Below are 20,887 nucleotides of genomic sequence, written 5' to 3' on the forward strand. Positions count from 1 at the left end.
AGTTACAGCTTCAATTTTATAAGTAATATAAAATCTTTTAACAGTTCATTTAGAAATAGATAAAGATATTAATTACGTTAAAATCTGACTAATATGAAATATTAAAATATACATAATAATGAATAAAATTACAATTATAAAAATTTATATCCATTACACTCTTGATACATATTATAAAAAATATAAATTTATTGTATATATTCTATATTTTTTCTAGGATAGAAATAAATGCCGACTGTATATATATAGACTATAATAATATAATTTATTAGGAAGAATTAATATATACATTTTGTTACATATATATATATGTATACATGTAGCATTCTATATATATATGGTACTATATTCATAAAATTATTTTAGTTCAAAAGTATAATGCACTCCTTTTCCTGGATATTGTTTTGCTAGCTGAAAGGGCATATTTATATATTAATCATTAAACATAAAATTACAATATCTTATTTTTGAATGAAAATATAATCTTACTCTAGGTTGACTGCATCTAATTGAAAAGTGATCAATGAGAAAGTAAACTATTACAAAGCCAATATAAATAGCAGCACCCTTCAGATCACTGATGGGTTGGCGAACACCATAGTTACACCGATCTCCTTGCAGCAAATGGAAATGTTTAGATAACTACAAATGAAATAACAGGATTAATTTATTATTATTATTTATTGTTTAACATCGAATTGCAATTATAGTTTAATACTATCAAATACCTACAGTTTCTCCATAACATGTTTTTGGTCCAATATGATCCCAAGGATAATAAGGATCTTTAGCTTCTGCGCTTATCAACGGTAAGTTTGGATAGTCTACAAGACTACCTTTTTCTGGAGCATAAGCTTTATATTCATCAATATGCATATTATACTTCTCTGCAGCAGCAATCCATTCCTCTTCCGTTCTTGGATAGGGGCCTGGTAAATATTTCTTTTGATAAGGTTCTGTAATACATAAAAAAAATATAATTAATGAAATGTTTACATCCCTAACAATCTTCTTATATAAGTGCTTATATAAGATTTTAACCTATCAAAAATACGAAAAGAACCTTTAATTACTCTACACAAATACAAATGTTTTGCTTACGCAATTGCTTTGTTAAAATCTCGTATTCAGACAACTTAATAAGCTTTTCATACTTTCTAATAAAGCTAATAAGTGGTGTATTTTCCATAAACAGTACTTTTGACAAATTTCTACTCTGTAGCGCAGCCATTTTCAATGACTTGTATGCGTGGACATAGGATGATGCATGGAAGATCAGTATTATATACTAATATCAGCTAATATGTACTGAATACATGTATGGAAGCGTACATTTTTATTTAATATTTATTATTATATATAATATATCTATATTTTTATTTAAAAAATGTTTTTTTTTTAATCTGCATTTATTCTAATAAAATATGAAATCAAGGGCGTTTTAATATACACTAGTTTGAATTTCCCTAAACATAAAAATCTAATTGTTAATGTTTCACAATATATATAATAGCAATGTGGTTATTGAGAGATTTTTTAAGATAATTATGCAAAGATAACATATTGATGTCCTGCAGTCTATCGTTTCATTTTATTCAAGGTTTTTAAGTACAGTACTGCCTTGCTAACTAGCCGCGTATCAATACCACATCTATTTAATATGGAAGACCCTATAATGGAAAGCAATAAGTAAATAAATTTAATAGTCCACATAAAAACAATTAAATTGCCTCGAAACAAGCACAATACAAAAAGCATACGTAACGCTGAAATTTCAATCCATGAAAGCACCTGCAAAAAATGAGGAGAGAGTTAGCAATGATTAAGAAGGCTGAAGCTATCAATTAAAATTTTTGATTTCAGCAAATTATTTTAAATTTATTAAAAGAAAAGAAATAATTCAACCCGTGGCAAATATACAAATACATTTGTCAATTATATAGCAAATATAAGTTTATAGTGATTTTAAAAATTTAAAATACATAGAGGTAGAAAATACTTTTAAATAGACCGCCACGATTTCCAATGTATTGTTGGATTTGGATTATAGGTACGAATCGACACTATGCGGACAGTTGAGGTATAATAACCACAAGAAAATGGCCGATAGTATGTGTTGATTGGTTGTATCGATTGTGATTAAAGTTAGTGCAAAGTGTAATTAATTTAGTCATTGTAAAGAGTTAAACATATAGTTGAAGTGAAATTTGTTTTTATAGCAAAGCATATTTCGTAATGGTATGTACAAATACGAATATTCTCAATGTACATAAAGGTTTTATAATAATATAGAATTTCCAAGTTTAATTAAAAATGAAGATGAGTTGTCAGAATCTTTTATAAGAGAATATTTAGATAATTATATTTTTATACTTGGATTTACTATAATATCAGCACAAACAAAATACGTATTACTAATACTTTATTACATTTATATTAATGTAAACCTACAACTAAGAGAAGAAATTTTAAGTGACTATACTCTATATTAGGTTAGGTAATAAGGATATATATACACATATATTAGATATATAAAGAAATTATGGACAATTTATTAAACTAGTCCTTCAAACTTCATTAAAAATATCATAGACTAAGGATTAAGTCTAAGTACACATGAAAAAATGTGTAGTATTGTAAATACTCATGTTTCAATAAAGGTTTCCATATTTTGTATTTTCAAAGAAAATTATTCTAATTTTTATTAAAATTTTCAAACTCTCTTGTGTCAATCTTTTTCAATGAATGTTAATACATAAAATTTGTATAATACATATTGTACTTAAAAATCTGCAGAACACATAAAATAAGCAAAATGTACATTGTTAATAATACACAAAGAAAACCTTCTGCAATTGAAAAATAATATAAATTTTTATTTAGGTCATATTTTATTATGAATTGCTTTATATAAATATGCAGTTGCATAAACATCTGCAGCCTATTTATTGCATATTTCAATTCTGAGATATAAATCACTTTTTCTCTGAATATTTTTGTTTCTTATATTTTATTCTATACACCCAAATACATTACATTACATTATATACATTATATTACATTACCCAAATATCTTACATTATAGTTTATATATTAAAGCTCAGATATAATTAATAGGAACTACTCTTGTTATAATTATGATGAAAATTACTTATTAATTTCTTTATTCTGCTCTTTGATCAGCTTCGTGAATAAGTTTGACCAATTTATCGGCAATCTTCTCATTGCATGCTCCAATTGCACGTGGTTGCATGATGTTAATCTTTTCACCTGTAACATATATTGTTATTTTTATACTATATATGTCTTAAATGCAAGTCAATACTAAATTTTATGTGTAGAATGAAATTTTAGAAAACTTTATATAACAAGTTTTTAATTGTCAATTGTCGGTCACCCTAATTTTTTAAATATACTTATAGTATATTTGTTTACATATATCATATTACATATCATATTATATATTACAATCATGAAAAAGAACTGAGAAAAGGCATGTGCATAAATAGTTATTTACCTGTTTCACGATCGACAACGACACCACCTGCTTCGGAAATAATTAACGATGCCGCAGCGATATCCCACGTAGAGATACCTGGTCCCTCGATATAATAAGCCTCGACAGTTCCCATTGCGACATAACACAATGTCAATGCCGCTACACCAAGTGTGCGAATGCTATAAAAAGAAATACATAAATTTAGATAAAAAGTGACTGTAGAAATATGTAGAAATGCAAATACAGCAATAGGAACTAGCAATTCTAATTTTCTCCCTAAATTCGGATTAATGAAATATATGTATATTCATTTATATGTAAAATTTTTTCTAACAAAGACTTTATGTAAATTGACTGTGTCTTTATGATAGAGTTTTGAAAAGTACAAACTCCTGGTATCCAGGGTTCATTCGGCATGAAAATAACAAATATAAAGATATGAAATACACATACAATATAATTTATGAAGTAACTTCGAATTAAAAAAAAAGTGATAGGATATTTGAGTACCTTACCCTTGAGCTTCTAAAGCGATTGTTCTCATTCTTTCGATAGTCTTTTCCCTCATGTGATGCACTTTTATGAAACCACTTTCCATGCAGACCAAAGCTTTCGACAAATCTGTCAACACATCGAACATTTTTAATATCAAAGAATAAGAATTTGAAAACACATACAGAATAATATTTATTTTTTCTATACGGAATTCATCGTTTTATTCGGTCGAAAAATGATTTCTTTTGATACGTAAAGACACATTAAAGCAGCAAATCTTTTGCGATAATTTATTAACAATATGTCTATTAACTTAAACTTCGTAAATCAAAATTGTAATTTACCTTGAACATTAGAGACCTTTATAGGTTTGTTGTTTAAAAACGCGCCGCGACCCTTCCTCGCTGTGAATAGTTGTTCAAGAACAGGGTTGTAAACGATGCCAATCACCATTTCTTTATTAATCGCCAAACCGATTACGACACAAGTAAGAGGGAGACCATGAATAAAGTTGGTGGTACCATCGATTGGATCAATGATCCACGTCGGATCATCCGTCAATTCTGGAAGCTCTTTTCCAGTCGATTCTTCACCGATAAATCTGGTCAAATTTTTCATATATTTTTCTCTCCCAAAATTTTTTATAAAGTCTATAAAGTGAATTTTAAATAAATATATTTACCTGTGGCCTGGAAACTTCGATTTTAGTTGACCAATGACCACCTCCTCTATCTTTCGATCGTATTCTGTTACCAAGTCCCAATTACCCTGCTTCTCATCGACATTTTTTGCACCATTGATAGCTGCCTTGAGTATCTTTAACAGAAAATTGTAAAAATTAATAATTTGAAATATTGTCGAAACTTTTTTTTTTAGAATTTTATTATAGCGAAAAATATCGTAAACAAAAATTAAATGGTTTCAAGGAAAGCATAATTTCGTACAATACATAGACATAATATTAATGAGTGTATATAATACTTGTACTAACTTATGTAATTTAATTATGATCGCTAATGACTATTAGTCGATGCCATAATAAATAAGTAGATAATAACAATAATAATAATTTCGTAGAATTAGTTCGTTTGAAGTTGCAAACGAGAAAACGTAGTTCCCGATAACTTTATTGATAATACTTCATAACATTTTTTTATTAAAATATTTCCTAGATCAATAATATTTTGTTTTTACACGTCATCTTTTATTATAAGCTTAACATTAGCTGATATAAACATTTTACGTATTTCTAATAACCGATAATTTCAAAAGATATTTAAGTTCAAATTATTTATTTCACTAACTTAAAATTTTTCTTTCCTCTTGCAAAAGTTTCGTTAATCATTGAAAGAACACTTCTGATTAGGAAATTTGAAAAGATCTATACAACAAGGAATGAATGTGCGTCACTTCGATTCATCGTATTTCCCCAACTCTATAAATAATGAATTCTACTTTTCCTATTGCTTATTTTTCCATGTATCAAATAGTTAAGATCGTATTTCCGGCATACCGTATATTATTACTATCGTTTTTAATAAAGATTAATTTTAGCATTTCAAGTAGTTAGAAAAACATAATTTTTGATATAACATAAGTGCAAAGATATAATTCGTTAAAATTTGTATATCGATTAGCTTGGAAACGAAATGTTTGATGAAGTAATCGTTTAATAGTCTAATTGATGCAGTTAATGTAATATACGCCCACGAATCTCGTTACCATTAAACCATTCATATTACGTAAAAGTTTGATAGGAATCGATAATCACATCATCTTTTAATTTCTTAAATGATGCCTATTCATTATGTTTGAATTAAACGTTAGCGTATTATTTGAATGTTTCATATTTCTTTACAATTTTTTTATTTTATTCAAATAATAAAACTAATCTATTCTTGTTCAATTCTTAATCAATTTCTTCCGACCTCGATAACATTTTATGTGAAGTATTTTAACGATTAGTAATTAAACAAGAATGACTTATTAACTTTTTCCATAATTAGAGAAACAATATTGGGGCTATGCAAAAAAAAAAACTCTTAAATTTTCTAATTCTTTAAACTTCTGATAAATGAAGTAACAAATGAACTATAGAAATTTATTCCTAAATTAATGTTACTTTTATATTTACCAATTCTAATTGCGTCATAGATAATCCACAAGAATTTGAATTAAAGTATTTCATTTTAAGTGAGAAATACCGTCAATGTCATTTATTAGAATATTAATATATAGAATGCAAATAAAAATTAGTAACATAATCTAAAACTAATTCAACTTATTGTAGTGACCATCTACAACTCAGCGACGCCAAACGAAAATTAAAATTCAACCAATGATCCGTGTCTTATAATCGCAATTCACCCAGTAGTAGAAAAGTGAATGTTTATACACCCTTTATTTCTTACGGACATTATACATATATGTATACGTGCTTACTTGTGCGGCATCATGAGTCAACTTGATTGCGAACTCGTAGTACACATCTTCCGCGTAGCGTGCCATCTCTTCAGATTTTCCTAGTGAACAGTGAACACGAGATCCTTGACGTGAAAACGTATCAACAGGTACTGCGTTAGGTGCAACAGCACCGCGTACTTTTTATTCGTACCGACTTAGAACGTGTCATAAAAAAACCGATTCAAGGATGACTCGATCTGTCGTTTAGTTCTTCCCCGTATTGTAACTGTATGATTTCGGAGTTATGTTTTTCCACATTGTAAACATAAGTAGACATTCCTTCAAATTGTGTTACGAGATAGTAATGTTTACACTGCGATTTTGTACTTTAATCATGTGATTAATTTGATAAATAGCTGTCTGCATAAAAATTCGTTACGGCTCCAACTTAGAGTGGCTTTTACGATTCATTCGAGATAAAATCTCAAAATATGATTTTAATGACAATATTCAGCGACTGACTTTTACTGTTAATAATCTTTCCCTTTTCCTTCTTTATCTTTCTTAATACATCATAATTGCCTACGTTATTTAAATATCGTGTTTGTAATTTCAATGACTAGCTTTCTTCAAACATATATCGATTAATTATTTGGCGATGTATATAGTATTCGCGTAGTATTTGCGAATTTGTTGGGAACGTACGTATGAGAAATAAATATAGAATTTTTTAAAGAAAACAATTTGTTTACAATATTTCCTGAATATTATTACGTAACAATTTGAGTGGATTTTTAAATTTTCCGTATAAGAAGTGATTCATTTTATTCTGTAATTTCCGTGCATTATTGCAATTATTTGCACCGGGTCTCATTACTCATGGAGATATCGTATTCCCAGATACCGTTTCGTACATTGAGATTATTATGGGAGAGCAAAGATTATTATCAAATGTAGTTAGCGATTTGCCAGATGGTTTTACTGCAACAACACTACGAACGCATAAAAGTATATTGTAAAAGACTGTGCCAAGGTAAATTACCGAGACTCGATCACCCTTTCACACTATGGTGATCAAATTTACTAAACGTGTATGTAAAGTAGGCTCCTCGAATTTTTAAGTCCCAAACTTATTTTTGTGTCAAGAAATAAAAAAAAAACTTTTAATACTTTAAAAAATCTTCAATATAATTCCACTAATTTAGTAATTCTTTCACATTTTCAAACTTAACAAATTTTTTAACAGAGAAATGATACAGGGGATATAATAAAATTAAATATATTATCGTCTAATTCGTTTAATATGTTTCATAGCTTATTACACACTATCTTGATTTAAATGTGAAGTTTCAGCCATTGATAGTGTTCGATTTCTAATATGAATGTAACATCTGTTATGTGTGAATGTACGCTCAATAACTGGAAGTATGTCACTTATTACATCCTTGAGATTTTCAGGTCGTTTTATTGTTTAATATCCTATTTTTTCTTTTCAACTAGTTTTTTTTACCAGATACAATCCATTTCCTTTCTAAATTATATATAAAGCATAACCATATGTTTAGACGATTTCCAATGAAAACACGGTCCTTCATTGTTGTTCATTGCACAAGATTCACACATTTTTATTCAGTTTTTGCTTGTAATATTTATTCGACCGTGAATTTTTCCAGCCATAATTTGAAATGTTTATGAATCACTATACTTCCTTGACCAACCTTCGGCTACTCTTTTCCGTATCTGTAGCTATCTGGCAAGTAATGTTCCATTCCAAACAGGATACGTATGCAGAGACTTCATTTGATCTACAATTGTTCCGTATCTTTTCACAGATCTTATTAACACATTAACATATTAACATATTTCCAACTATAGTTTAATAATTATTTAATTTTCTGAAATCTATATCTCATGGAATTTTTATTTGACGAGAATGGAACTTTGAATGAACATTTGGAAAATAAAAAGAGTAAATGTTTAGTATGTATCGGTTATCTTTTGGTTAGTAATTTCATAAACATATATCAAGTTATCATAATATTTTTATTAGATAATATTTTAACTTTTTGCTCACCAACATTCCTTTTGTAGTTTGAATAAATCATTTGTATGATATTTACTTATAGGTCGATCAAATTCTTAACAATCATTATCTAGGTTCTCTTATGAATCATTCGAATTTTTTAGATTACATTCCCCTATTTTATTTTTTAGGATCAATTAAAATATACTCGGTTATTTAGAATTTTCACAGCTCTTGTTTGCGACTCTTGTAAGCTCCATGAATCATGTTATTTACCTTTGTCTTTCAATACTCCCTATTAACCAAATTAATATTATTTAATTAAGATAATATAGATAAATAATATCATAAATGTCTTATTCGTAGAATCTTACAAATAAATCTTGACATTCTTCTTCTAAGCATTGCATTGCTTTTACGTTATTTTACTTTTGAAAATTATCCTGTTCTTTCATTTAGAAGAAGAGGTATCGATGGTTAAACAAAATTATTAAGAATATAATAATACTTTTATTCAGTACATAATAACTAGAATATATAATAATCCGGCTGATTCTCTATTTAGAATTTGATCACGTCCTGGTCAATCTCTTCCTCATTATTCTCAGATCAGTATCAGTGATCAGTTGCTTTATTTCCACCGCTAGTGTTTCATTTGCTGCAGCAATTGTTTTTGGTTTCATCACATTATATTCCTCGTCTGCAAGAAGTTTAGTTCTATTATTTATGCAATCGAATTTCAAATTATTCGATGATAAAAATAAAAAGATATTTAAATATTTTCACATTTTCCGGTTCATATCAAATTACGTATATTAAACTAAATATAATAAATATAATCAGTATATATTACTTTTAAAAATATTAAATATTTAATATTAATTTAGAAATATAAAATATAAAATTAAGGATTAAAATATTAAAATATCAAAGCGTAGATTGTTCCTCGGAATATTGTAACATTTGGATCCGAAACGCAATTACAGTAATCCAAGAAATGAATACAAAGAAAAATATTAAAGTATCGTAGTATAACATGAAGCAGTCGTTCTTTTAAATCTAAAAAAAAAAAGGTTCTTCCTTTCTCTTACCCATTTTATTAACGCACCTTTAGTGTCAATTACCGTGCCGCCTGCTTCACAAATAATCAGCACTCCCGCTGCTACGTCCCAAGGTTGAAGATGATCCATTTGAAAGCAGTCTATCGCGCCTCTTGCTACGTATGCTAAAGCCAGCGCAGCTGATCCCAAAGATCTAACTCTAGACATCCAGTTACATAAAATAATTCTACCATTACTTCTATTCCTCTTTATTTCATTCTTTATCGGTCACTCTTCAACTCTCTTTCAATTTTCTAATTATATTTCTCAATCCAAATGAACACTCACCCTTGTGAAGCATTAAGAAGAGCCTCGAATCTTCCCCATCTGATGTCTCGGTTTTTTGAAGGAATGCGAAGCGAGAATAACTCGAGCTCTATCAAAGACTTTCTTAGTTCTGTAAAAGATAACCGGCATAAATGTTTGATTACTCGTTTCAATTCTCGAACGAAATTATTCTTTCCATCTTTATACACCACGAATAATGACTATCGCCACTTAAGTTGATAATGAAGCTTTTTCTCATACGAACTGGAAATTTTTTCTATTATTAAAAAATTGAAAACTATCTTGAATTGTTTTTATAGATCTTTTATAGATATGGAAACGACTTCTTTTTCAAGCGTTTAAAATACCATTACCAGTATTGTGTGAAGTTTTAATAGGTTTGTCGTTTAGAAATGCGCCGTGTCCTTTAATCGCGGTATACAGTTCTGAAGTGATTGGATTATAAATAATTCCTACTACGATTTTCTTGCAAACTGCTAGGGCGACGGAAATACAGGTGTTCGGATTTGCATTTATATAATTTATAGTTCCATCTATGGGATCTATGAGCCATGTAGGTTTGTCTGTTAATACTGGCGCATTTTTAACGCTAGCCGTAGTCTCTTCTCCAATGAATCTGTTTCAAAAAATATTTTTAAATAAATATTAATATTTTGTTTCAGCAACCCGGTTACATCCGACCATATTTAATTCGCATGATTCCAATTAGATTAATATCTGTTTAACTGATTAGCGTTGGTTACTCACTCATGATCTGGAAATTTTTCTTTCAGACTTTTGACCAATACATCTTCAATTTTTTTATCATAATCTGTAACAAGGTCCCATTCATGACCTTTAGTTTCTACAATTTTCTCTCCTTCAAAACCGCATTTAAATATCTAAGGAAAAAATGAAACACAGATAAAAATTATCTGATAGGTGTTGGCTCAATGATAAGTAAAGACAAATCATTCCTTTAACTATAATAGCTACTTAATTTCTTTGTATTCAAGTTGGTCGATGTTATTTTGGATAATTGATTTAATAATTCTTCGAGAAATTTATTTTATTGCTCTTTAAAATATTGATTGGTTAAATTTTACAAATTCTTAAAGGATCGATTTTAATCATTTTTATTCGAATGTTTCGTCAAAAAGATATAAAACTTGAAAGGAATTCCGAATTTTTGAACGAACGTAAATCTTGTACATATCCCTTTTTAACTCTTTCAAGGTAAATTAACGTTGGATATGTAGTTACATTTACTAAGTGCATAAATTAATTCGACCTCTTTTTGAACAAAATTGAAGTTTCATTTATGAATTATGTAACGTGAATTCGAACAAAGTATTTTCATTGTTTAGCTAATTATGAAATTGTATAAATGTAGAGGGAATTTTTCAAAATTTCCTCAAGGTGGGAAAATGACGAATATAAACGAGTAATTTCTAAAAATGCGATAAAAATCGGTATTGTTAGAAAAGATATAACTCAGTTGTCTCTTAAAATTATCTTAATACGTATTATCTCGTTAGTAAGTTTTTGAAAATTTCTCTTTTCAATGAGAAATAATATATCCAATGTTAGTAATAATATCTATCGCGGCGCTAATATCGATAGAATTTCACCAGAAGAAGAGAATAATTATCACTCACTTCGCCTGCTTTCAATATTAACTCTTTGGCAAACTCAAAGTAATTCCTAATGTCCAGCTCGCTCGACATGATCGCCGATCCTGATGCTTTCGACAGAACGACTGATCGATTGAACGCGCGAACCGCGTGTCGGGATCCTCTTATCTTTAACATCAGAGATATAGAATCGTGTAAATGGCATAAGTACTTGAATCTAAACATTCGAAGAGAATTCGCTATCTGAGATACCACATTGTAGTTTTAATTCAACTTGAAAAGTATTGATTTGAAGTTTGTAATGCGATCAGTTAAATCTGTTTTCGAAGCTGAGTTCGTTTAATTACAGTATAAATGCCTGTAATCGAAAGCTAAAAATGTTTCCTCACATTCATATGGCATAACTTTTTTCAGGATATTCATTTTTGTTTCTATATTAATTTTGCTTTGAGATGTATAATAACAATATAGTTACAAGTGATAACATATCACTTATAAACAGTCTACTGCCAATTTAAAAAATCATCGATTATTGCGATTAACATCAATAACATACAGGCTGTTAACTGTTTAGTGTTGCAATCTGACATTTCGCGTGAAATATTTTTTATATTTTATAACTGTAACGCTGGATTGACATATTGTTAAATCGTACGTGAATAAATATAATAATTTAATCTACAAAATAATTTTTCGTCAAATTGTAACACTAGATATCAGACCGCAGCTTTAATCTCGATGTTCTTGCATTCTTGAATTACAAGTTCAAGTAATATAGAAAATAATTACTTTCTTTAAAATCAGACTGGTACTGATCAAATTGGCCCTACTGGATCTGGAAGTCCACCTGGTGTCATACAAGAAAATATAAATTCTTTGCAAAAGGCTATTGAGACCATGGAAGAGAAAGGTCTTCAAGAAGATCCACGTTATTCTCAGTTACTTGCTTTAAGGGCTCGTCAAAGCAACATGGGAGAGAAACAAGTTTTCACTACACAACAATTACAACAATTGCGGTATGTTATATGAAATATATTAGTTAATCGATTATATACGTATTATTAATTGTATCAATTATTTATTAAGATTAATTCTTTATACATAATTATTTGCAGGATACAAATAATGGCATACCGATCATTGGCAAGAAATCAACCATTATCTCAGCAACTTGCACTTGCCGTTCAAGGTAAATTAAATAGAAATAATATTATTAGTTTTACGTTCTAGCTAACTATTCTAGTATTTGCATTGTTTTGTTTTGTTTTGTTTTGTATTATTTTACATATGAAAGTAATACATTTTTCTGCGTGTCCGGGACGCGTACAGTCTTAACTTCGGTTAGATTAGTCGATGCACCCACTTAATGGTTTAATTTATAACTTCATTATATTCTTTCCAACAAGAGTAAATATTCATATCGTGAAAATTGAAAAATAGAGTAGGATAATCTATAATAAGAGTTTGATGTAGAATTAATTTAAATAGGTGGAGCATCTCCTCCTTTAGGTGTGGGACAACGTACCCCTGTGGATCCATCTCAAGGACCTGTTTCTACAGCTCCACAAATCTCTGGCTCAAACTTAATTGGTCCAGCAATTTTTCCAAGAGCAGGTTGTCAGACGCCACAACTTCCTCCTCAACCATATGTTAAAGCTAACAAAGTGACAACTGTAGCAAAACCAGTTGGTTTAGACCCGTTACTGATTTTACAAGAACGTGAGAACAGAGTTGCAACGCGCATAGCATTACGAATGGAACAATTGAACAGTTTGCCAACTAACATGCCAGAAGATCTTCGTATTCAAGTTCAAATAGAACTACGAATGCTTAGAGTATTAAATTTTCAAAGACAACTACGATCAGAGATTTTAGCGTGCACTCGAAAGGATACTACTTTAGAAAGTGCAGTGAATGTAAAGGCTTATAAACGTACGAAAAAACAAGGTCTTCGAGAAGCTAGAGCTACCGAGAAACTCGAAAAACAACAAAGATTGGAAGCTGAACGTAAACGCAGACAGAAACATCAAGTAATTAAATTTCTAACTTTTCAAAATGCTATTAAATAGAAAATTATATATAATCTTTATTGTTATTTTACCAGGAATTTATTAATTCTGTACTTCAACATGGTAAAGATTTCAAGGAATTTTCTCGAAATAATGTGGCCAAGTTGGCCAGACTTAACAAAGCTGTTCTCAATTATCATGCAAATGCTGAAAGAGAGCAGAAGAAAGAACAAGAGCGTATCGAGAAAGAACGTATGAGACGTCTAATGGCAGAAGACGAAGAAGGTTACAGAAAACTGATTGATCAAAAGAAAGACAAACGATTAGCATTTCTGTTGTCACAGACAGATGAATATATCGGTAATCTTACTGAGATGGTAAAGCAACATAAGATAGAACAAAAAAAAAAGCAGGTGGAAGCACGAAAGCTTAAGAAGGTACACATATTCTTTACTGCTTTCATTAATCTTTATTAATCAGTTTAATAATTATTGTGTTATCACTTATATAGAAAAAGAAGAAGCAACAAGATGGTGAAGAAGGTGATGATGGAGATGAAGATACTCGTGTTGGAGTGATTGAAACAGCTACTGGCTGCACATTAACTGGCGAAGAAGCTCCACTAATGAGTCAACTTTCAGCATTTTTAGAATCTCATCCAGGTTGGGAACCAATTGAATCAGAAAGTGAAGAAGATAGAGATGATGAAGAAGAAGCAAACGAAGGTGAAGAAAAAGGTGAAAAGTCTACTGGCGATTTAGACGAAGAAAAAGTTAAGAAAACGATACAGAAAGCCAAAGTAGAGGATGATGAATACAAAACCGAAGAACAAACATATTATAGTATTGCACACACCGTTCATGAGATAGTAACAGAGCAAGCATCTATCATGGTCAATGGAAAATTGAAAGAATATCAAATAAAGGTTTGATATTAATATGTTTTCAAGCATTCAAAGCTGTTTTTACAACATATATTCTAAAACGTCCATCAATTTTAGGGCTTGGAATGGTTAGTTTCATTATTTAACAATAATCTGAATGGTATACTTGCGGATGAAATGGGTCTCGGTAAAACTATTCAAACAATAGCTTTAGTGACTTATCTTATGGAGAAAAAAAAAGTGAATGGCCCATTCCTTATAATTGTTCCTTTATCGTACGTATTACTTTTATTAAATATCCTAAAATATAAGAAATATAAAAAATAAAAGAAAATTATATTTTTAATATGTTATTTTAACATTTAATACTTTCTTTTAGAACGTTATCAAATTGGGTGCTTGAATTTGAGAAATGGGCTCCCAGCGTCGTAATTGTATCATATAAAGGTTCACCAATTAATAGAAGAGCTATTCAGTCTCAAATGAGAGCTACTAAATTCAACGTTTTACTTACTACATACGAATACGTTATTAAAGACAAAGCGGTCTTAGCAAAATTGCAGTGGAAGTACATGATTATAGATGAAGGACATCGAATGAAAAACCACCATTGTAAGCTAACTCAAGTGCTAAATACTCATTATCTGGCTCCTCATCGACTCTTATTGACAGGAACGCCATTGCAAAATAAATTGCCTGAATTATGGGCATTATTAAATTTCTTACTTCCTTCAATCTTCAAATCTTGCAGTACTTTTGAACAATGGTTTAATGCTCCATTTGCAACCACTGGCGAAAAAGTCGAACTAAATGAAGAAGAAACTATTCTTATTATTCGTCGATTACATAAAGTATTACGTCCTTTCTTATTGAGACGTTTAAAAAAAGAAGTTGAGTCACAGTTACCCGACAAAGTAGAATATATTATAAAGTGTGAAATGTCTGGACTGCAAAAAGTTCTCTATAAACACATGCAGAGCAAAGGTGTATTGTTAACTGATGGCTCAGAAAAAGGAAAACAGGGTAAAGGAGGTGCTAAAGCTCTAATGAATACTATTGTGCAGTTAAGAAAATTATGCAATCACCCATTCATGTTTCAAGCTATTGAAGAAAAATACTGCGAGCATGTAGGTACACAAGGATCTGGTATCGTTACTGGTCCCGATTTGTACCGTGCATCTGGAAAATTTGAATTGTTAGATCGTATTCTTCCGAAATTGAAAGTAACAAATCACAGGGTACTATTATTCTGCCAAATGACACAGTTAATGACAATTATGGAAGATTATTTAAATTGGAGAGGATTTAAATATTTGCGATTAGATGGTGCTACAAAAGCTGAGGATCGAGGAGGTTTACTAAAAAAATTCAATGATCCTGGTTCTGAATACTTCTTATTTTTGTTATCAACCCGTGCCGGTGGTCTTGGATTAAATTTGCAAGCTGCAGATACCGTTATTATTTTTGATTCTGATTGGAATCCACACCAGGATTTACAAGCACAGGATAGAGCACATAGAATTGGTCAAAAAAATGAAGTACGTGTAATCAGATTAATGACGGTTAATTCAGTTGAAGAAAGAATATTAGCTGCAGCCAAATACAAGTTAAATATGGATGAAAAGATTATACAAGCAGGTATGTTCGATCAGAAGTCCACTGGTTCTGAACGACAACAATTTTTACAAAGCATTTTGCATCAAGATGATGCTGAAGATGAAGAAGAAAATGAAGTACCAGACGATGAAACGGTTAATCAGATGATCGCACGAACGGAAGGTGAATTTGAAATATTCCAAAAATTAGATTTAGAACGAAGAAGGGAAGAAGCAAAGCTGGGGCTAAATAGAAAATCTCGATTATTAGAAGAAGCTGAGTTGCCCGATTGGTTAGTAAAAGATGATGATGAAGTTGAAAAGTGGGCGTCCGAAGAAGAAGAAGATAAATTCCTTGGGCGTGGCTCGAGACAACGAAAAGAAGTTGATTATACTGACAGTTTAACTGAAAGAGAATGGCTCAAAGCAATCGACGAAGATGTTGCTGAATATGAGGAAGAGGAGGAAGACGATAAAAAAAAGAAGAATACACGGAGGCGGAAGAAAAAGGGCGAGGAAGACAATGAGCTTGTGCTAAAGAAACGAAAAAGAACTTCAATTGATCCAAAAATAAAACGAACTTTGAAGAAGTTGCTTACGGCAGTCATTAATTACGCTGATGGCACAGGTAGAATTCTCAGCGAACCGTTTATGAAGTTACCATCCAAAAGAGAATTACCGGATTATTATGAAATTATTAAAAAACCATTAACTATCAATAAATTACTTCAAAAGATCGAAGAAGGAAAGGTAAATATATATTATTTGCTATATATTTTTTAATTATTGTAATTATATCTATTCTTTCAATCATAATGTTTATTCTATACTTATTATTACAGTACACTGACTTTGACGAGCTTGAAAAAGATTTTATGCAGCTTTGCAAAAACGCACAAATTTATAATGAAGAAACTTCTCTCATATACGAAGATTCCATTGTTCTACAATCTGTTTTCATGGATGCACGTCAACGAATTGAAGAGGAAGGCAATATTTCTGACATAAATGATAAAGGTACTTCTTATTATGGCACTTTAATAAAAGAAAATGAAACAATAAGACTAAAATGATTCTATATGCATGCAATTTTTATAAGATCAAGGTGAAGAAGGATCAGATGCAGATTCTAGTGTTAGAAGAAAAATTAAATTGAAAGAAAAGAAGATTGAAGGTAGAGGAAGTCGGAGAAGGAAAGTCATTAAAAGATATATATCAGATGATGATGACAATTGAAGATTATACATGTACAGTAAAATTTAGTGTTAAGTATTAATACCTCTCGAATTTGATTATTTTTTTATATTGAAACATAAATTGCTATCTTTAATACTTACAGGATTATCCACTTAACTCGAATCCCGCACTCGCGAGAACATAGCGCCTTCAAATACAATTTTAAACAAAACACTGTAATTACATTTTAGGTTAGCATAATCCAAGATATGAGTTACTAAAAGTGAAAAATTAAGTTATATGTGGGAACAGGATCGGGTGCGTTTGCTTGCTTCGAAGCTTCGGGAGCATGCAGGGACATAAAATAGTCAGGCGAAAACGCAAGGCTCGCTTTCTCACCGATCGTCTTCTCCTTATTATGACTTCAAATTTAAAGTCCATCAGCAACTATCAAACTGGTCAGTGTCCTCGCCTAATTATACTTCTAACAACAACTCATAGATGGCGAATGACATTTGATTGCAATAGTAGGCGTATATGTATAATGTTGCCATTCTTATCTGTTTTCGCGAGCACGGGTTCCAAGAGATAAGTGGATAACTCTGTGTGTGTGTGTGTGTGTGTGTGTGTGTGTGTGTGTGTGCGCGCGCGCGCGCGTGTGTGTGTGTATATATATATATTACATATATATATATTATATATTATATATCATATACATATAATATATATAATATATATATAGAAACTGAGTTGTAGGTAGATTGTAATATTTCATTGTGTTCTATGAATGGAAGAGTTACGTATGTTGTAGTAAAACATTTAATTTTGCGTTACGTTATGTAAATGTAAGTAAAGATATTGAAAACTAAAGAAAGGGAAGAAATGGTTCATACAAGCAATTCGTAAAGTGTTCATACTGTTTAACTCCCATGAAGTTCATCCTATCAAACCCCCTATGATGAGTTAATGTAATTAGAATAAACAAAATTTCGAAACTGTATATTAAAAAATTTATTGTCATATACATTACTCAATTCTGCCAAAGTCGCAAAACTTTATCTTTTCCACCAGATGCAACACGCAACCCATCTGGAGACCAATCCACTGCATAAATTTCATCTGCATGACCAGGTAAATCTTGGCAAATTTTTTTTGTTTTTAAACTCCATACTAGGATAAAAATGTAAAACAATTTTAATAACAAATTTAGGTCCAAATTAACATGTTAGATGTAATTTGCTTACGTTTTAAGGTAGAATCTGCGCTACTGCTGACAAGTAAACGGGAATCTGCACTCCATGAGATTGAGTATACAGCTTGCACATGACCTCTTAATGAAGTTATATACTTCCCTGTATTTGATTCCCATAATTTTATAGACTTATCAAATGAAGCAGATGCAATTATGCGACCATCTGGCGAGAATTTCACATCATTAATTAACTGTTGGTGTCCTGTCATTCTTGCTAAAATGAATAATAAAAAAATAAATATTTTTACTTTATGATACTCATTGTACTTATGTAATAATGAATAATACCAATAAATTTCTTTTCCTTTTCTGGTTTCCATAGAAATAATGTAAAATCGTCAGAACCAGAAACAAGTAGTTCTTCCCCTACAGATTCGTAACGCTTCTTTGCATATTCTACGCGATCTTCATTTGTTTCTTGATCTTTTCCAAGATGAAAAGAACCAGTTCTAAGTACATAATCCACATTCAATGCTAAAGTGTTCACCCAATGTGCATGACCTTCCAAAGTCCTACACAAGATCCCCTAAATATATTCAATCAATTTTAATGAAACATTTAATAATCTTACAATGTCCAAAGTATTTTTACAAAACTTACATCTTTAGCTCGCCATACTTTGATAGTCCTATCTTGTGAACCAGAATAAATAAGACCACTACCACCCCACTTAACACATGTCACACTTTTTGTGTGACCAGATAGAGTACGAATAGTTTGTGAGCGTACTGTGTCCCATATCCTCAGGTCACAATCTTTTGAACCACTAACTAAATACTGGCATTCAGGATTTTTATGATATGGTTCCCAACATAAAGAGGTGATCCACATTTTGTGTCCTAACATTGCTTTTCCTACAAATTTATAAGAGTAAAATGTAAATCATATTACTAATTTATGTTCATTAAAAGTAAACTTCTAATACTACTCGCCTATCTGTGTCCCTGTTTTTGGATTCCATAATAAAATTGTACCATTTTTACATGCAGATGCAAGCTTAGTTCCACATGGAGACCATGATATACATAATACCCAATGTTTATGACCTTCACATGTATACTGTGGAGTTTGCGTATATATATCCCAAAATCTTACTGTTGTATCTCCAGAACCACTAGCTAAACATGTTCCAGCTGGTGAGAAAGCGACTGATATTACAGCCTCTTTATGACCTGAATATAATAAATGCCTTTACTTTATGTAATATAAAGTTCTATCATTTTATATAATAAAATATATACCTTCCAATGATCCAGTACACCGTGTAACTGCTCTAACTTTAAAAATTGCTTGTGGCTGATATATAATATCAATTACATCCTCACTAATGCTAAAATTTTCTTTGATACTGTTTTCTAAACTATCTGTGATCTCAATATTATTTACATAAAAAGCAAAAGGTATTGGTTCTTCAGTTTGTAGAAGTGCATTACAAATTTCTTGTAATTTATCAACAGTAATATTTATGGGTAAATCTAATAAACCTCCTGGTAATATGTCACCCTTATCTGATTTCAAACGTGATAAAATCCGTTTAACATTTTTTATATCTGCTGAAAAATTTTCATTGTGTTGCTTGGTCTTGTCTTCTTCTTCAAGTTTTCTTTTACTCATGTTGAATTAATTATGAGATATCTTTCAGGACAAGCAATCTAAAAATTTTTATAAAACACATGTTTATGTCTCTTTTAAAAATATTTATTGCAAATGATAAATTAGATAACTTACATAAATTGTCACATTTAATTTTCATTACATAAGTCAAAAATATTTTAATCACATTATATACTAGTAAGAAATATGTTTCAAGACAACAAGAATATCAAAAATTTCTTTCAAAATAACTAATTATTTATGTATAAAAATAATTATTCACGTGGTCAAAATAACTAAAACTAAACCTATAAACTGTGATTTAATACATATAACTGCTATAACCTATTTATGTTTGTAAGAGTTGATTAATCAAATTGTTAAAAATGTTGATTCAATTCCTGGATTTGGTGAAAAAGTAATTAATTCCGTAAGATATTATTGAACTCTTTTCTCAAATATGTTTTTCGAAATGTAATAGTGATTTGCTAACTAACTACGTTTAGGGAACAAATCTGACCACTGCTCAATTATCAAAAAATTACCACCAGAAATTCTGTTATGGAAGAACTTAAACAAAAAATAGGTGAGAATAGTAAGGGCTAGTTAGCAAGATAGAATTTCGGTCAATTAATAAGGCTATGGTTGGATTGTTATAATTATCATTTATATATTCATGTCATTTTATACATATTTATATAATTTTTCAGTTTTTATTAATAGTATTAAGGATTTTCCTCTCTTTTGTAGAAAAATGATTCATAATGTAAAAATGTTTATAATATAAAAATCAAATAAAAATATTAATAACTAAATCAAATTCGTTATTGAAAGCGAAATTAATAATTAAAAAAAATATATGTATATAATAAATTAGAATTATATTTGAAAAATTATTCTTAGTAATATTAAAGCTGCTTTTGGAATTATCTGTAAATGGAATTTTAAAAAAGGATAG

The 20,887-nt window shown here is 30.0% G+C and overlaps 5 protein-coding genes across 10 annotated transcripts; 1 reads left to right on the forward strand and 4 right to left on the reverse strand.

The window, feature by feature from the left end:
* Window positions 1-242: 242 nt before the first annotated feature.
* On the reverse strand, window positions 243-1,270 carry LOC126920472 (NADH dehydrogenase [ubiquinone] 1 beta subcomplex subunit 8, mitochondrial). Its single transcript, XM_050730862.1, has 4 exons — window positions 1,102-1,270; window positions 733-956; window positions 490-642; window positions 243-411 (listed from the first exon to the last, which is right to left on the reverse strand). Exons 1-4 carry the CDS (start codon window positions 1,229-1,231, stop codon window positions 358-360), a joined length of 561 nt encoding a protein of 186 aa, XP_050586819.1. The 5' UTR covers window positions 1,232-1,270; the 3' UTR covers window positions 243-357.
* A 799-nt stretch (window positions 1,271-2,069) lies between these two features.
* LOC126920460 (ATP-dependent helicase brm) lies at window positions 2,070-18,500 on the forward strand. Of its 2 annotated transcripts, none has more exons than XM_050730833.1 (11): window positions 2,070-2,238; window positions 12,226-12,437; window positions 12,537-12,610; window positions 12,910-13,451; window positions 13,526-13,867; window positions 13,942-14,355; window positions 14,431-14,588; window positions 14,693-16,658; window positions 16,751-16,925; window positions 17,008-17,155; window positions 18,156-18,500. In XM_050730833.1, exons 1-10 carry the CDS (start codon window positions 2,236-2,238, stop codon window positions 17,142-17,144), a joined length of 4,023 nt encoding a protein of 1,340 aa, XP_050586790.1. In that variant the 5' UTR covers window positions 2,070-2,235; the 3' UTR covers window positions 17,145-17,155; window positions 18,156-18,500. The 2 variants fall into 2 exon arrangements, with proteins under 2 accessions (XP_050586790.1, XP_050586788.1); XM_050730831.1 differs by lacking the exon at window positions 18,156-18,500 and adding an exon at window positions 17,248-17,288.
* On the reverse strand, window positions 2,980-6,744 carry LOC126920469 (uncharacterized). Its single transcript, XM_050730854.1, has 6 exons — window positions 6,437-6,744; window positions 4,677-4,810; window positions 4,339-4,595; window positions 4,015-4,120; window positions 3,518-3,678; window positions 2,980-3,270 (listed from the first exon to the last, which is right to left on the reverse strand). Exons 1-6 carry the CDS (start codon window positions 6,500-6,502, stop codon window positions 3,164-3,166), a joined length of 831 nt encoding a protein of 276 aa, XP_050586811.1. The 5' UTR covers window positions 6,503-6,744; the 3' UTR covers window positions 2,980-3,163.
* On the reverse strand, window positions 7,680-12,343 carry LOC126920468 (uncharacterized). Of its 2 annotated transcripts, XM_050730853.1 has the most exons (8): window positions 12,211-12,343; window positions 11,446-11,589; window positions 10,556-10,689; window positions 10,162-10,424; window positions 9,809-9,917; window positions 9,529-9,680; window positions 8,795-9,120; window positions 7,680-8,715 (listed from the first exon to the last, which is right to left on the reverse strand). In XM_050730853.1, the coding sequence occupies exons 2-7, from the start codon at window positions 11,512-11,514 to the stop codon at window positions 8,993-8,995; spliced, it is 855 nt and encodes a 284-aa protein (XP_050586810.1). In that variant the 5' UTR covers window positions 11,515-11,589; window positions 12,211-12,343; the 3' UTR covers window positions 7,680-8,715; window positions 8,795-8,992. The 2 variants fall into 2 exon arrangements, with proteins under 2 accessions (XP_050586810.1, XP_050586809.1); XM_050730852.1 differs by lacking the exon at window positions 12,211-12,343 and having other exon boundaries at window positions 11,446-11,598.
* LOC126920466 (notchless protein homolog 1) lies at window positions 15,346-20,529 on the reverse strand. 4 transcript variants are annotated; one of them, XM_050730846.1, is made up of 8 exons: window positions 20,065-20,520; window positions 19,578-19,988; window positions 19,269-19,508; window positions 18,937-19,190; window positions 18,625-18,862; window positions 18,329-18,550; window positions 18,115-18,254; window positions 15,346-15,492 (listed from the first exon to the last, which is right to left on the reverse strand). In XM_050730846.1, exons 2-7 carry the CDS (start codon window positions 19,948-19,950, stop codon window positions 18,115-18,117), a joined length of 1,467 nt encoding a protein of 488 aa, XP_050586803.1. In that variant the 5' UTR covers window positions 19,951-19,988; window positions 20,065-20,520; the 3' UTR covers window positions 15,346-15,492. The 4 variants fall into 4 exon arrangements, with proteins under 4 accessions (XP_050586803.1, XP_050586805.1, XP_050586804.1 ...); XM_050730848.1 differs by having other exon boundaries at window positions 15,395-15,492; window positions 18,110-18,254; window positions 18,329-18,499; window positions 20,065-20,529; XM_050730847.1 differs by lacking the exon at window positions 15,346-15,492 and adding an exon at window positions 17,204-18,037 and having other exon boundaries at window positions 20,065-20,521.
* Between the last annotated feature and the right edge of the window lie 358 nt (window positions 20,530-20,887).

The sequence above is a fragment of the Bombus affinis genome, chromosome 9 (assembly GCF_024516045.1).
Source record: "Bombus affinis isolate iyBomAffi1 chromosome 9, iyBomAffi1.2, whole genome shotgun sequence".
Classification (NCBI taxonomy): domain Eukaryota; kingdom Metazoa; phylum Arthropoda; class Insecta; order Hymenoptera; family Apidae; genus Bombus; species Bombus affinis.